Source organism: Neopsephotus bourkii, unplaced genomic scaffold, assembly GCF_033783945.1.
Source record: "Neopsephotus bourkii isolate Nb327-2 ecotype Australia unplaced genomic scaffold, CSIRO-AGI_Nbou_v1 NB_1663, whole genome shotgun sequence".
NCBI classification, from domain to species: Eukaryota; Metazoa; Chordata; class Aves; order Psittaciformes; family Psittacidae; genus Neopsephotus; species Neopsephotus bourkii.
This window is the reverse complement of record NW_026902137.1, coordinates 302,079-318,912: the sequence shown is the minus strand read 5'-3', so window position 1 is coordinate 318,912 and position 16,834 is coordinate 302,079. Positions and strand designations below refer to the sequence as shown.

Below are 16,834 nucleotides of genomic sequence, written 5' to 3'. Positions count from 1 at the left end.
CTGCTCAGCCAGGGCTAATGGGGGTCACCCCACTTCCCATGGAGTCCCCATCAGGGAAAGGAACTGTGCTGAGCCTGGGTATTGCTGCAAGCATAAACCAAACACTGTAACTGCCATAAGGCTTCTCACTGCTCTAGAGGTTACACACATTCCCGTGGAATGTTCTCTCTCCACTGTAGCATCAGGGGAGCAGCAGCTTTGGGCTTGGCTGTTTGGTAGCACCTGCAACACAGCTTTGACAGCTCTCAACAGCCTGCACACACAGGCCTGCAAGTGTTTATCAGTAAAAACAACCTTCCCAGCAGTGAATCTTCACTCTTTAAACACCCTGTGTGATTCAGGCCTATGCTTTCACTGCCAGAACAGTGTTGAATGAGGCTGCATCACTGCAAATGTAACAAGTCACGCAGGAAGTTACTAAAGAAACGCAGCATCAGCTTGGCATGGGACATCCTGAGTCCTGAAGGCAGTGGAGGGGCAGGAGCTGGCTATGGTTAACACCTCTGAACCTTGGGTGGTAACAGCCAGCACCCTCAGCCACAGCATCTCTGTATACAACAGTATTGGACTGCGAGACCAAGCATTTGGCTCTCAGCAGTTTAAGGCAAGATTATTTCTGCAACCAGAAGAGATCCAGACCATTACAGGAGAAATTCAACTGAAACAGCTTAATCTGGCTTCAGGATGGCACAGCCCAGGATAAAGCACTCCATGGAGAGAAACAGCCACCAGATTGAGGTGCATGGGGAGCAGGCAGGACCCAGCACATGTGGGCTTGTCCCACTTATGCTCAGCAGCATCCTCAGACCAAACCTGTGTCTGATAATCTGCAGCCTCTCTGGAAGGCTGCTGGACAAAACCTTTCAGTTTCCTAGTAAAAAACTCCACAAGAGCTTTGACACTTGCTTGTTGTTTTGTGGTTTTATGTTTTCTGTTGTTGGGGCTTTTGTGTTTTTTTTTTAAGCAGGCTCTGTAGTTGATTATTGGCCTTACAGAAGGATTCAGTGCAAGAAATGACACAGCTACGAGCCCCCCGAATCCTTTATTACATTAAAAAGCCCCATAACACACCTCCATTTTATCTTTGCATGTCGTGCTTGTTCTAGGCCCAGAATGGGAACCACAAGCAGTTATTCTTCAGTTTAAATCAAACTCCAATAAGCTCTGGCAGCCTTTACCATCTGTTTCTCCTTTCTAGATGTGTTATTTCATATGCACACAGAAGAAAGAAGATCAGTCTCCCAGGGATGGCAGCCAGCACCTAGGTTAATAACAGTGTCCAAGGCTCTACCTCCTTCCCTGCTCCCCCCAGGCACCAGCAGTGCTGCAGGTGGGGTGAAACAAAGGCAAGAACTTCATGCAACCTGCACGCAGCTGAAACACCAAGAACAGGCTTCGTGCAGGTCCCTTCCCACCCCAGGCTCTCATTAGGGAGGGTCTATAGTAAGTGCTGTGCTATTTGAATTCCCACCTGGTTCTGTTTTCTCTTCCACAAGCTGCCCAGGTTGATGTTTACAGGGGATTAACAAGAGCTCTTCAGCACAGAAGTACAGGTTAGTCCACATGGCACAGGTATGCCCAGAGCATGGTAAAGACACCGTGCTCCTCCTCCAGTTTACACTGCCCACCATAGACCAAGTCCTCAGCACTCCTGCAAGTCCCCTGCAAGTGTCCCAGCTAGTTTGTTCAGTGCATTCCAGCTGTGAGGCTGACAAAGTAGGGATCTACCTGCACAGTAACCACAGTGTTACTGACTTTGGCCTTTCCCTGCAATTATGAAGCAGGTTGCATTTCTGAGAGCAGCACTTTAACAGAAACATTTCCTGGAGCTTCTGTTCCTCTTTAGGCCACAGAAAGAGGAATCAAAAGCAGCAGAAACAGAAATACTTGTAACGTTCATAAGCAGCAAGAGAGACCACAGTGAAACAGGACACAGGCAAAATGTAAGGGTTTCCTACCAACTCAGGATGGTTGTTGGGAACTAAAGACGGCTAACAGCACCAAAAGGAGGGTACCACAACAGGAAGTGTCACCTATGTACAAGTTCTGCAGCACAAAGCAGTGCCATGTATCGCCCTTTGTGCTGAAAGAGCAATTCCATGTGGCTTGGGATGAGACCCTTTGAGTAGAGCCAGTCTGGGCAATCCTGGACTGCTGTTGGTGCAGGAACCTTCAAAGCTGTTTGGCCAGAACACATTCAGATGAATTGCTTGCTCCTTCCAGTCCATGCAACACTTGAGAAAGCCTCAGTCAGGGCCATGCAGCAGCTGAGCTCTGCCAGGAGACCTCACAGGGACACCAAGCAGTGCCTGGAGAAATTATTCACTTTTCCCCTAGTATTTCCTCTCAGAAAGCAAAGATCTCCTCTAACTTGCAAAGGTCTTGTGCCTTTTCAAAGCTCTCAGAGGTGCGCAGTCAGGTACCTTGGTACAACACCAGCACCTTTCCCCATCCAACCAGCTATAGATTTCCTTAGAAGCAAGCAGCCAAGGTATTAAAAACCCCAAGCATCCAAGCCTTCCCCAGGAACCCTCTTTGGCTTTTGAAGGCTCTCATTTCTTTTTTGACCTTCCATACAGTCTGACAAGTTTCAAGTGGTTTAGGAAAGAGGGCTCATCCAACAGTGTCAAAGCAAAATGCGAAAGGCCAAGACAACAGCAACTACACTTTGTTATTGAAGAACATGTGTCCAGAAAGGCACATGCACACTTCTAGAAGATTAATTTTATGAGCTGAAATCTATAGCCGTGCTTCCTTAAGACCTCAGTGCCACAAGCTCACAGCTCAGTACCACACACATCCCTTTTGACATGCCTCCTCCATCCCTCCCCATGACATTCCCAGCTAACAGCTTCAGACACCCTAGTGCCAGGTCACTGGTGTCAGAACCATGCTAGAATTTATCCTGAAGTAGTCAGGGAAAGCTGGCTGCTAAGGAGGAAGAGACCTTGTTCTTCAGCACTGTGAACACCATGACTGTCAGACACTCACCCTTTTAATACCCACTCCAAGCTTTGCTCAGCATCACAAACACCCCTCAAAGGCCGCCAGAATAACTACCAAGCTGTAGGCTGGTGCCAAGCTGTCACCCAAAGATTTACAGGCAAGAAGAACAATGCACTCACTCCCTCCATAAACTCCAGCCCAGCTGCCAGCACTGCCAAAGGGCTCTGTTTGCTGGCACACCTGAATGAGTTTACAAAGGAGTTTTCCATCAGAAGCTGCAGTCACTTTACAACCAGGTGTGTTAGAGAACATATTTAACTAACAGGGAAGGAAGCAGTTGCCACCATTTCACCTATGGCAAGTATATCAATATGATTATTTGCCAGACAGTATATGTAATTCTTTTACTTAAGTGGTAGTTCTACGGATGGAGACTCCAGTATGAACCCAATTTTACAGTCACAGCCAGAACATGTTCCTTTCTGTAGGGGGGTAGCTCCTAGTCCCCCTTACACCAGGTCACTGGGACCCTTCAGCTGCACAAAATCACTTTGAGCAGCACAGTTGTTCATCATTAGGGGATCTGGCATTCTTACTGCAGTGACAGTAAGACTTCTCCCTTCTCCAGCTGCTCTGCTGAAAGGACTCTCCACAACCCAAGTTACTACATCCCTAACAAGTGGCACATTTAACTGTGCTTCTGTTCTACCACATACAGTCATACCCAGGCTAGGTCAGCAAGGGAGCATTTGTTCTGCATCCTGGACATCACTAGGGAAGCCTATTTTGCATTAGTATGAAAATTCCAAGTTCCACATGGCTTTTAACACTAGTAACTATTCCAGTAAAAAAATACACGCATCCTTAAGGCTGGAAGTTAACTTTTCTTCCCAAAAGGAACATGGAGAAGCCAGCCTTTCCAAAAGCACCAGTGTTATATGTGTTCAAGTGCAAGGAATCACAAAACCACAGAATAGTTTGGGTTGGAAAATACCTTAAGATCATCCAGTTCCAACCCCCTGCCATAGGCAAGGGCACCACATACTAAACCATCTCACCCAAGACTCTGTCCAACCTGGCCTTGAACAATGCCAGGCATGGCACATTCACAACTTCCTTGGGCAACCTGTGCCAGTGCCTCACCACCCTCACAGTAAAGAGCTTCCATATCTAACTTAAACTTCCCCTGTTTCAGTCTGAACCCATCACCCTTTGTCCTATCTCTGCAGTCCCTGATGAAGAGTCCCTCTCTAGCATCCTTGTAGCCCCTTCAGACACTGGAAGCTGCTCTGAGGTCTCCACACAGCTTCTCTTCTCCAGGCCTCCTGATCACGCTCATGGTCTCCTCTGGACTTGCCACTCTCTTACCCCTCTCATCTTGCCTCCCCAGATGGGATGGGGAGGACAATCAAAGGAATGTAAGACAAGATCAGTCCCAACACCAATGCCTTTCACTTGGAGGATCAATGAAGAAAGCTAACTACGAAGCAGCTCTGGATGGGGACAGTGGATTTTGGAGGAAGCCCTTCGCTTTTAATTGTCCTCTTCCTCCTTGTTGGGTTCTTTTTTTAGTTACTAGCTCCCAGCTTCCTGGATTACCGCCCTCTTTTTCTCCATGTACTGTGGTGGATGCTTTTGGTCCGTGCACAGTTTGGGCCTGGAGCAGGCAGTCCAGCTCCCTCTCAGCTTCACTGGTATCTCTTAGCCTACTGACAGTCTCCCACAGCTCAGCCACCTGCTGCAGGAGCCCCTGCACCAGAGTGCACCCTTGCCTCAAGAGACCAGTGGAGGAACTTTCTGCACCCAGAGCTCTGCACTGCAGCCTCTGCTCTCATCAGGCATCAACGCTGCCAACGCTGCCAGCACCAGGGCAGCCAGAGCAGAGCTCCCCAAGGAGAGTACTCACCACCCCCCTGCCTGCACCAACTGCCACACCACACCCTGACTGTCTGCCCTGGCCACACTCCCTGGGCCATGCTTTACCCGTTCAGGGCTGGTGCCGTCCCTCCTCATACAGCCCCATGAGCCAGCTGCTGGCTCCTGAGCAAGGCCTATCAAGGGCTTCAGGCTCTCTCAATGGCTCTCGCCACTCAGAACTGAGGCTCCTGGACACTGCTTCCCCTCACTCTGGTGCTGGAGGCTCCTCACCTCAGTAAATGATTCCATGGATACATTCAGGTTTTAGGAAAACCTTTCTGCCACAGAAGAACACCAGACCCACAGAACATGAAGACAGAAAACATGGAGCTTATCAGCTTTTTGCTGTTGGGTGTTGTTGCCTCATCCCATTTCTCTGCCTGCATCACAGAGGAATTGCAGTACCTGCCTCAATGACACCTGACTGCTCTTTGCTTTCAGCAGGTTCAAGTGCAAAGGCAGAGCTGGAAGTCAGGAGCTGCCCGTGGCCTTGCTGGGCCACTCCAGTGCACCCAGGGTGGGCAGAGAAGCTCCATTGCACAACTGCTCTCAAACACTGAAAGCAAACACCTGCTATCCCTATCTAAAGGTTAAAGCCCCTCAGGTGTGACCATGTTTTAATTCACCTCAGTAGGAAGCAACTCTGGTTAGACACTTCAGCATGACATACACCTTCTACACCACAATAAAACCAAAAATTTACCAGTAAAACGCAATTTTGTCCCCAAGTTTCTTCTCGTAGACGTTTCTATCCAGGACGTTGTAACAGATGTTAGTGGTCGCTCCTTTCATCCACTCAATGAAGACCTTCCCCTTTGTCACATCGAAGTTGTACTTCAGAAAGGGCCCCGTGTGCGGAGTCTTCCAGTAGAACTGTTTGGCAATGTCACCCCAAAACGCTGCAAAGGCAACGGCCAGAGCTCGTGACCCAGAAGCTCGGGTACGGAAGACAACGCTTCAGGGAACAACGCACGGCAGCCCCGCGCTCCCGCACCCCAGCCTGCAGGGCTCCACCCGGCCTCACCCCTTCCAGCCCGCCCGGCACCCCCGGCCCCGCTGCGGCCCTCCCGGGGCTGGCGGGCTCCCGGCGCGGCGCTCACCCTGCGGGTCCTCCACGGAGCGCTGGTACAGGCGCTCGTACTGGGCCAGCGACGGGACATGCGCGGCCGGCAGCCACTCGGGCCGCGGGGGATAGGTCCGGGCCTGCTCCTGTCCCATGGCGGAGCGCCGGCAGCTCTGCACGGAGACACGGCCTCCGAGCCCGCTTTAAACAGGCGCGGAGCCGGGGGCGGGAGCGGCTGAGGCGGCGGAGGGCGGGGACGGCCGAGGCAGGGGGCAGGCCTCCCGCGGCCGGGGGGGGAGCTGCACCGCCCGCAGAGCGCCAGAGCCCGCCCGCTGCGGCACGGCCCGGGAGCGCGGGGCCGCTGAGCCGGGGAGGCCGCGGAAAGCGAGAGCGCACGGGGGCTCGCCAGCAGCCGGCTGCGGGGCGGCGGCCATGTGTCCTGCAGCCGTGTCCCCATGGCAGCCGTGTCCCCATGGCACCCATGTCCCCATGTCAGCCATGCCCCTCTGGCACCCGTGTCCCCATGGCAGCCGTGTCCCCATGGCACCCATGTCCCCATGGCAGCCGTGTCCCCATGGCACTCATGTCCCCCTGGCACCCATGTCCCCATGTCAGCCATGCCCCTCTGGCACCCGTGTCCCCCTGTCAGCCGTGTCCCCATGGCACCCGTGTCCCCCTGTCACCCATGTCCCCCTGTCAGCCGTGTCCCCATGTCATCCATGTCCCCATGTCATCCATGTCCCCCTGTCAGCCGTGTCCCCCTGTCAGCCGTGTCCCCATGGCAGCCGTGTCCCCCTGTCACCCATGTCCCCCTGTCAGCCGTGTCCCCATGTCATCCATGTCCATGTCATCCATGTCCCCTGTCAGCCGTGTCCCCTGTCAGCCGTGTCCCCATGGCAGCTGTGTCCCCCTGTCACCCATGTCCCCCTGTCAGCCGTGTCCATGTCACCCATGTCCCCCTGTCATCCGTGTCCCCCTGTCAGCCGTGTCCCCATGTCATCCATGTCCCCATGTCATCCATGTCCCCATGTCAGCTGTGTCCCCATGTCATCCATGTCCCCATGTCACCCATGTCCCCCTGGCACCCATGTCCCCCTGTCACCCATGTCCCCCTGTCATCCATGTCCCCCTGTCACCCATGTCCCCATGTCAGCCATGTCCCCCTGTCATCCATGTCCCCCTGGCACCCATGTCCCCATGCCACCCATGCCCCTCTGTCAGCCGTGTCCCCCTGTCATCCATGTCCCCATGTCAGCCATGTCCCCCTGGCAGCCGTGTTTACCCCCACCTGCCATGCCCCTCCTGTCAGCCATGTCACCCCCGTCACCCCCATGACTGGCGTCTCCCCGCATCAGCCATGACCTCCATGTGAGCCCTGTCCTCTTCCCCACTGCTGTCTCCCTGTCAGCCATACAGCCTCCATCATTGCTGTCTCCCCATCAGCCATGTCCCCTCACATCAGTGGTTCCCACCCGTGTCCCCCCCATCAGACATGTTCCCCCATGCCAGCAGTGTTCCCCCATTAGCAGTGATGCTGCATCAGCCATGTCTCCCTCATCAGCAGTGTGCCACAGGGAACACTGCCCTTGCAGGCAGTCAAAACCAGGCAAGCCCCTCACCAACCAGCTGAGCCCGAGGAGGCTGGACCTGGCGTCTCCCAAGGAATAAGGTGATGCCATGAGTCCCTGGCCTGCCCATGGCTGTACCTCCAGCAGCAGACACGTTGTTGGCTCAATCCATAGCATTTCCTTTGTCAAGGAGCACTCAAAGGATAAAATCCGTAATCCAGTATTCCTCCGCTGGGAAGCAGTGGCCCGGTGCCAGTGAGCAGGTACAGCCCACTCCGGGATCCGTGGTGTTTTCCATGATTGAATGCACACCCTGGGACTGTTATTAGCTTGCTGTACACTGCAGGAGATGCAAACCTGTGGGCTGATGAGCATCATCTGCCACTCCATGTAATGTTCTCATCAGCAAAGAGGCCACAAACAGCTCTTCTGCAGACACAAGTGCCTGGTCCTGGTGTGTATTTTCCATTAAGGATGCTCCCTAGCTTTGAAGGGCACATCTGTGCTGCAGCTCCCCGCTCTGGTGTTAGTCTGCCCACACTGCTGGAGGGCAGAGGTTCTTCTGTGACTCCATCTGAGAGGACATAGCCGTTTTCCCCCAAGATGAAAGCAGGGAGGCATTCAGATGACACCTCCCTCCATGGGCTGTATCCTGAGGGCAGCATCGCTCCAGGGATGCCCTCTACACCTCTCCAACATGACCTCAGCAGGCTTCACACCCAAACCCGGTTAGCCACCCTCACAGCACTCTGCAGCACATGTAACAGAGCTTCCTTAGCCATGGGATATAAAATCACGGTTGTGGAAAGCTGTGGCCTGGCATCGTTATTAACTAAAGAGTCACTGGAAGGCATAGTCAGATCTTGCCATGCAGGGACTCGATCTGCACTATTAACCACACAGATGAAGCTGAAGTCTCCAGCACAAGCCCACATCCATCCAGATGCCCATATTCCCTGTTGGAGTTTCGGTCTGGGACCACCAGTCTCGAGCCCAGGCTCACTCTGTGGACACAGTACAGACACAGTCAGCCCTTCATGGTACTTCCCTCTCCCAGCCACCATTATCATCACTCCCAAGCTCCCTATCACAAAAAGAGTTTCTGAAGAAAAAGCCACTTTGTCCACGCATCCTGGACTCTCTGATGTGGACAGCTTTTAAGCTCCTCTGGAGCTACAGCAGTTGCACTCCTCCAGCACTTCCCTCACAGCTGTGGTCCAGGCACAGCCCCATGAATTTTGGGGTACATGTGGGACATCACAACTAGAAATCACACCAATCCTCTCCTGAGCAGTGGGACAAGCCCAGCACTTCCAAAGTCCTTCAGAAGCCACCTTACGCTGAAGATGTTCTATTACGAGTTGCCAAGCCTTAGTTTTAGCACTCCCTGTCTCGAGGAGTGTGCATGCCCCAGCAGGGCATCAGAGCTCACTACCAAACCCTCTGTCCCCCAACACCAGGCAGGGACCTATAGTTCACCCCCCTGCTGGGAAAGGGCTTTGTGGCTTCCCATGTCAGGGCAGGTGCCCCAGAGCCAGCGAGGAGGTGGTTTGCAGACCTGGGAGGCACCCTCTGCTTTCCTTCCCATTGGCCTTTGGCTCTCCCGTGCAGCTGAAATCCCCCCCCGGGCTCAGTGACAGCATGATTGCTGTGCAGCAACTGGTGCTGTGTGGGCAGGACATCCCAAGGCACCAGGCCGGGGCAGCACCATGTCCCACCAGCCCATCAGCTGCCCTCCACCCAGCATTGCCCACTATGGGCTGCTGCAGCCAGGGCATTTCCTTGCTGGGCTTCAGCTGCCCGTAGGAAGCTGCCTGATGGGAAGAGGTTGCATCACCTCTCTCAGCAAGGGGAAAACTCAGGACAGCCTCCTGGATGTGCTCTCTCCTCTTGCAGGAGTTTTGTAACCCTCCAAGTGCCTGTGTACAGGGCTGCGAACTGCATAGTTGGTACCATCAGTCACACCCCCATGGCACAAGCACAGTCTTTCCTATGTGGTCATTTCAGTGGTCCATGTCTGAAATACCATAAAATCACAGAATCCCAGCCTGGTTTGTGTTGGAAAGGACCTTAAAGCCCATCCAGCTCCAACCCCTGCCACGGGCAGGGACCCCTTCCACTGGAGCAGCTTGCTCCAAGCCCCTGTGTCCAACCTGGCCTTGAGCACTGCCAGGGATGGGGCAGCCACAGCTTCTCTGGGCACCCTGTGCCAGCGCCTCAGCACCCTCACAGGGAAGAGCTTCTGCCTAAGAGCTCAGCTCAGTCTCCCCTCTGCAATGGGCATGCCCAGGCCTCCCTTCTGTGATTTTAAGGCTTTAGTTGAAGTGCTCCTGCTGTGTGACCACACTTTGCTTCTCCAGCTCTGCTCACCCAGTTTGCGCCCAGCTGGGTTCCTGCCCTGATTGCTGGCTCTGGTGGGGCTGGACGCTGCAGGGTTTGCTCTGAGTTTGACTCCAGCTCTCCTCCGACCTCACCAGGAAAACCAGCTGTACTTCAGGCTCTTTCATTTTCTCCTCCTGTAAAGTAATAAAGAACATAAAGGGTACAGGTTAATGTATATTCTGGGAAGAATCCTAAGTGACACTTGCAAATGGTCTTGGGACCTGCAGAGCAGACGTGAAGGAAGGAGCAGGGTGGATATATGACAGCAAGGGCCAGCTTATTGCCCAGCCAGTGCTGGCAAAGGGATGTGCTCAAGGTTAGCTATACTAACAGGAGCCTGTGGTACTCATTCCCCAGCAGACACCCATGCTGGAGATGGCCCATGCATGGGAGATGACACTGCAAGCAAGCAGTCGGACTGCTAGCAGAGAGCAAAAGGCTGGTGCTGCAGGCTTGAGGGACAGAGGGGAAGGCACTGTGCAGAGCCAGCACAGCACCACTCCTGGGCTATGCTGCAGGCATCCCCCTTCTGCTATGTGTGATTACCCTGCGGTGTGGATCCCCGGAGCACTGAGGGCACAGGGAGCCAGAGATGTGGAGGGAGGATGTGACCAGATCTTCCCACTGGCGTTTTCTGTGCTGCTTTTCAGCACTCGGCCTGGCAGGGCAGCCCTTGGCTTGTGCTGAATGCACCAGCACACAGCAGCGACAGAGTTAACACCGGGTACCGCTCCTCTCCCACTGCGGACACTCCTCCTCCGTGCTGGCTGCAGGGGGAGTTTTAATCAGCGCGGAGATAGCATCCCCGCAGCCCTGCTGGGAGTTATCAGCTCCTTTGTTTGCAAATGTAACTGCTCAGTACGAGTTCTGGCACACGCTGCTGCACAGCAGCCTCCCTCCAGCCCTCTGCTCCCGCCTCTCAGGGTACGGGGGTATTAAAACAGGCCAGGTTGTGCTGAACACAGAATCAAGCCTGAGCTGGTTCCTTCCCCCCCTCTGCTGCCGCTGGGAGACAGACCTCTGCGTTTCAAGCTGCTTTAAGCTTCAAAGAGAAGCTGATGAATGTCAGAGCCTGGTTAATTTAGCCCTCTGAAGAGTACAGACATCTATTCATAATCCTTCTACATGTAGATGAGCTAATAACGCCATCAGGAATATAAATCGAACTCAGGAGCTATGCTGGTGCTGTTTGCCCGAGCTTTCTGAGCGATGCAGCCACAAGAAAATGCCTGTCTCTAAGACAGGGCCAGTTAACCTTATAAAGATGCACTCCCCTCACAGCAGCTCATTTGTTTACTTGGGCTCTGCTGGCTGCTGCTGTTTGCGTTCTGGAAGAGGGGCCCAGGTCGGTAGGAGCCTGGGCTGCAGAGGAAGAGAACCCTGGATCAGGAGAGAAGGTGCTTTCAGCAGCAGCAGCAGCACCTTGAGGGGCCTGGGGTTTAAGAGCTGGCTTCCCCACGTGGCCTCATCGCTGTCCGCAGGCTTCAGAGTGTCTCACACACCCGTAAATGTAACTGCCTGCTCGTGTGCCTGCTCTGTTGAGTGGGGAGAAAGAGCTGGAGCTCCGGGGCGCTCAGTATCTGTGGCTCCGGGGACAGCCGCGTCTCCTGCGGGCACCTCGGGTAGCACAGGCTCACACAGCCCGGGCAGGCAGCAGGGCTGTGCCCTCTGCTGATGAACTGCAGCCATGCAGCAGTGCTGTTCCAGAGCCCATAGTGCCAGCAGTGCAGTGTCAGCAGTGCCAGCCACGCAGCAGTGCTGTGCCAGAGCCCATGGTGCCAGCAGTGCAGTGTCAGCAGTGCCAGCCATGCGGCAGTGCTGTGCCAGAGCCCACGGTGCCAGCAGTGCAGGGTCAGCAGTGCCAGCCATGCAGCAGTGCTGTGCCAGAGCCCATGGTGACAGCAGTGCAGGGTCAGCAGTGCCAGCCATGCAGCAGTGCTGTGCCAGAGCCCATGGTGACAGCAGTGCAGGGTCAGCAGTGCCAGCCATGCAGCAGTGCTGTGCCAGAGCCCATAGTGACAGCAGTGCAGTGTCAGCAGTGCCAGCCATGCAGCAGTGCTGTGCCAGAGCCCATGGTGCCAGCAGTGCAGTGTCAGCAGTGCCAGCCATGCAGCAGTGCTGTGCCAGAGCCCATGGTGACAGCAGTGCATGGTCAGCAGTGGCAGTGATGTGGGGTCTGTGATGCTGGCAGTGTAGGGCCCACAGTGCCAGCAATGCAGGGCACACAGTGCCAGTAGTGTGAGGTCTGAGGTGCCAGTGATGCAGGCTGCAGGCATGAGTGCACCGCAGCCACATCTCATAGTGCAGCACATTGGCTGGTCTCATCCCACCCACGGGGCCCTGGCATACTGTCCCCACACTGTCCTTTGGCACCATCTGCTCCTGCTGTGCCCAGGAGCTTTTCCAGTACCCAAGACCAAGAAAGCCATTACTTACCTGCACAGGGGGTGCCTGAAGCTGTTGTCCAGCCCTGCACCCCAATACCAAATGTGGACGTGAACCCCTGACAGCAGTAAGGCCTTGTGTGTGGGCACAGGAGCATGTCCCACACTCAGAGAGCCTAGGGGGTAGCAGGACTGCACAAGTGCTTGGTAGGACTGCCAGGGCTGATGACAGCACCCAGCAAAGCCAGTCTTCTTTGCTCTTGCTCTGCTTCCTTCTGGCTTGACTATGTCCTGCCCCACACCATGTGGGGATGTCCATATGCTGGAAGCAGGAATGGGATCTGGGGTGGTGCAAGGATGCTCTGGTAGCCAGGCAGACCTGGGAGCAAAGGGACATGGCTGGAGCAGGACAAGCATGGAGCTGAGGTCGGTGCTGACACCAGAGGGTGGTGTGGGCTCATGCATCCTCAGCACCAAACCCTCTGAGCAGGTCAGGCCTGGGAGCTGGCTCAGGGACTGGCCATTTGCTGTGGAGCCCTGTTGGATCTGCAGCTTCACGGGCAGGGGGAAGGGCTGCTGACCACTCACCTGGGAGCTGCTCCCACATTCAGTGGGGACAGGCAGCAGCTTGTCCCATCCCAGCCATATCTTCAGTATCCAGGACCCCAAAACTGGGCTCCAGGCATTTGACTGTGTCCTGCCCCGTGGTGGGGACACAACTTTTGGGGACCCAAGGGGGTCACTGACAAACACCCCATGCTGCTCTGCACCAGGGGCTCAGGCTGTCCACAGGCAGGCAGATGGGGAAATGGGGGCTGTTTCCTTCACCACCCAGGAGCGGCATCTTCACCATAGCTGGTGTCCCCAGGGGCTGGGGCAGGCAGGGCTGGGAACAGGAAAGCCACCACTGGAGACACATCACTGCTCTGACCCGTTTGGGAGAAAAGGACTTGGAGACAGCTTTGGTTTATTTTGTTTTTTAATAGAGATTTTTAATGTTATTTTTTTAACAGACTTGGTTTAATTTTTTGTTTTTCTACAATAATTCCATGTAAAAATCCCAGTACAATATACAACAGTTTGAACAGTTGGAATAAGAAACCCAGCTTGGGGAGACACCGAACTTCAGCTAGTTTCTAACACAGGTAATGAGTTCCCTCCACCCTCCCCCAGTTTTCCCAGCCAGGAAGGCATGTGGACAGGAATGCTTTAGAAAGGTCACCCCCAGCCCACCAAGACACTGCCTGTATTGCAGGGGGATGGTCCCTCAGAACACAGCACCTTGGAAGGGGCTGGGACTCTCCAAGGCAAAGTCTGCAGTCAAGGGAGGCTGCTGGTCCTTGTGCGTGAGTGATGTGGAATGCTCTCAGGAGGCCCTGCAGGCAGGTCCCTCAGGTTATGGGGCTCCCTTGGGATGGAGAGGAGACCTTTTCCCCCCTTGGCAGCAGCCCTGTGTCCTCATGCAGCCATAAGGTCATTGGAAAGGGATGGCCATGGCCCTGCATGGCCCAGCCCCAGGGAAGGAAAACAAAGATGATGCAAGTGGTGTCCCTGGCTTTAGGGTCCAAGGGGTCATGTCACAGAGAGCTCTCTGGCCTGGGATCTGGCAGTCTTTCAGGAAGCCACTTTGGCCTGCCCATGGTACTCAAGCAGGCTGGATAGCCCTGTTTCAACAGCCTGGAGTGGTCCTGCTCCAGCTACCTGGGCCGGTCCTGCTCGAGCAACATGGGAAGGCTCTGCTCAAGCTACATCGAGTGATCCTGCTCAAGCAGTGTGGAATGGTCCTGCTCGAGCAGCATGGGATGGTTCTGCTGGAGCAGCAATGGGGTGGTCCTGCCCAGGCAGGCTGATGTGATCCTGCTCAGGACGCATGGCGTGGCCTGCTTGGGCAGCATGGGATGGTCCTGCTTGGGCAGCATGGGATGGTCCTGCTTGGGCAGCATGGGATGGTCCTGCTTGGGCAGCATGGGGTGGTCCTGCTTGGGCAGCATGGGATGGTCCTGCTTGGGCAGCATGGGATGGTCCTGCTTGGGCAGCATGGGATGGTCCTGCTTGAGCACCATGGAACAGCTGCAAGTGCAGGAACAGATCCTCATGTCCTGCAGCATCCCAAGCGCTGCGTTCAAAAGCCATCTCTGGCCTTTCTTGCTCCTCTTGGAAATCCCCCAATGCTCAAGGAGTCTCCCAGAGATGTGTGTGTTTGAATGGATCCCAGGGAGCTCTGGGCCAAGCTGTGTTCCAAAATAGTTATTGCTATGCTAAATCAGGACACTGGTGACTTCATCTGGCTGAATTAAACCTTCTAAGGGCACGGATTCTCCCACTTCCCCAGTGACCAGTTCCAGCTGCACCAGCCCTAAGAAGTGTTTCTTGGTGTCAAGCATGAATGTGCAAGCTGTGGCCATCACCTCTGCTGTAAAAGTGCCTTGAGTTGTGGGGATGGGGTGGGAGGCTGATTCTGCAGCTAACCCAGCCCCACATCCCATAGGGCTGGTGCTGGTGGTGGCTTTGCTGGGCTAGTGAGAGATGGGAGATAAAGTAGAAGAGGAGAAAGTAACAGCAGGAGTCAGATGTGCTGGGGGTAAAAAGAATGCGGGGAGGAAGGAGGAGAGGACGAATGGCAGAGGTCAGGCTGGGAGAAGATGGGAGGTCAAGATGTGGTTGGGATGTGAAAGATGAAAGCACAGCAAGAGAGGGAGGTGTGAGGAAGGGAGGATGCTTGGGGGTAAGAGAGGGTGGCTGGAAGGGAAACCTGTGAGGTAGATGGGACACTTGGAGGATAAGGAGGGATTGGGAGACTTGAGAGATGGAGGAGTATGAGGGAGACTGGGAGGTGAATGCAAAGAGATGGGGAGAAAGCCAGAGGTCAAGTATGAGGAGGGACAGGGCAAGAGGTGAAAGAGCATGAAAAAGGAGGGGTAACAATGGGAGGTGGAGGTTCACAGGAAGGAGAGACTGAGGTGGAGGAAGAGGTATGAGATGGAGGAGAAGAGAGGTGTGGAATATGGTGGGAAGTGGGGGACAATAAAGAAAAGAGGCTGGAGGAGGACAAGGACTGGGCAGATAGAAGTGGAGAATAAGGAAGAGCAGGAAAATAGTGGGCAGTACTGAGGCATAAGGAAGGATGGGGGACAATGGGAAGTGGAAGCGGATGAAGATGGGCAAGGGGATGTGGGGTCCCTGTGCAGGATGAGGTGAGCTGCTGGGCAGGATGGGACATGATAGGGGAGGCATGACCTACACCAGCATCACAAGAACAACGCAGAGCCAAGTGGTGTGGCGACAGCCCTGGTGAGGAGGCCATGGAGGGCCCATAGGTGATGACAGAGACCAATTGGGGTCAGCACACAGGGATGGTGCTGGGGAGATGGGTGGGTGAGGAGAGGATGGGATACAGTGTGTGGCTGGGCAGCTGACAGGGTCTAGGTCCTGTCCCTCAGTGACAGGCTGAGGGGTGATGGTTTCAAACTAAAAGAGGGAGATTCAGGCTGGATGTGAGGAAGAGATTTTGTACAATGAGGGTGGTAAAACCCTGGCACAGGCGGCCCAGAGGGGTGGGGGATGCCCCATCCCTGCAGCCATCCCAGGCCAGGCTGGATGTGGTTCTGGGCACTCTGATCTAGCTGAAGATGTCCCTATGCTCATTGCAGGGGGTTGGAGCTGGGTGAGCGCTGAAGGTCCCTTCCAACCCAAACTGTTCTGTGATTCTGTGATCCTCCATCTCCCCACCCATGGGTGCCACAGCCCCCCCTCCCCTCCCCACCCAGCAGCACCAGTGCCCCATGCAGGACAGGCACCCCTGTCCCTGCAGCAGGGGAAGGCAGCACCAAGGGCAGGGCTGAGGGGTTGCAGGGCCTTTATTCATCACACGACAAGCATGGGTCAGGGGGACAGGGGCCTGTCATCGGGGCAGGAGGTGCCCTTCATGCGACCGTGGCGAGAGGAAGCAGGACAGGGCAGGGGCAAGCGCGGCTTTGCCCAAAGCAGCTTGGGCTTCACACTGGTGCAGGGGGACAGGGCGGAGGCTGAGGGCTGGGGCAGCACCAGCCAGCTCTCCACCTCCAGCAAACCCTCCCCATTGCTTCTGCAGCCCCATCACCAGCATGAGCTCAGCCCCCACCCCGCAGACACCAGCACCACTATTTACAGAGTCAGACAGAAGCGACCAATATTACAAATCATTCAAAGGCAGTTGTAAAAATGAGAAACCACATTCCGAAAGTAGAGAGTCTTTAAAAAAAACCAACAAACCAAACCAAACCAAACCCCCTGTTACCAATGAAAATGCTAAAAACCACCCCAAAAGGATCTATGTACAGCAGGTTGCCCGTGGCAGTGCAGGAACCCCACTTCCATGGCAGGAATGCTGCTGGTGAGGGTGGGCAGCGCCTGCCCCATGTGTCCCACAGCTGGGGGTCCCCCAGGGGCTGGCCAGGTGCCCCAAGGAGCTAAAGGCCACCGGTGCTGGGCCTGCTGGCCCTGGCTGATGCTGGTGTGCCCAGAGACACAGGCAGTGAGCGGCCGGCCCGGGGATGCTTGCAGAGGCTGTGAGCTGGCAGTGATGCTGCTGTGGG

At 55.0% G+C, this 16,834-nt stretch overlaps 2 protein-coding genes and 1 long non-coding RNA gene across 5 annotated transcripts in view; 2 read left to right on the top strand and 1 right to left on the bottom strand.

Moving 5' to 3' along the window:
• Positions 1 to 6,147, bottom strand: part of ACSS2 (acyl-CoA synthetase short chain family member 2) — a 35,101-nt gene extending 28,954 nt beyond the window's left edge. The window contains exons 1-2 of one of the 2 annotated variants that reach the window (XM_061375468.1): positions 5,964 to 6,147; positions 5,567 to 5,762 (exon numbers count right to left, since the gene is read on the bottom strand). In XM_061375468.1, coding sequence (XP_061231452.1) covers positions 5,567 to 5,762; positions 5,964 to 6,081 — 314 coding nt within the window. In that variant the 5' untranslated portion in view covers positions 6,082 to 6,147. The remainder of the gene's footprint in view (positions 1 to 5,566; positions 5,763 to 5,963) is intronic. The other variant, XM_061375469.1, reaches the window with a different exon arrangement.
• LOC133224175 (uncharacterized) overlaps positions 1 to 14,181 on the top strand; it is a 213,371-nt gene extending 199,190 nt beyond the window's left edge. Inside the window, exons 2-3 of the long non-coding RNA XR_009728785.1 lie at positions 14,016 to 14,031; positions 14,081 to 14,181. This is a non-coding gene — a long non-coding RNA (uncharacterized LOC133224175). The remainder of the gene's footprint in view (positions 1 to 14,015; positions 14,032 to 14,080) is intronic.
• The window catches only part of GSS (glutathione synthetase), a 315,783-nt gene that overhangs the window by 41,001 nt on the left and 257,948 nt on the right, over positions 1 to 16,834 (top strand). The window lies entirely within an intron of this gene.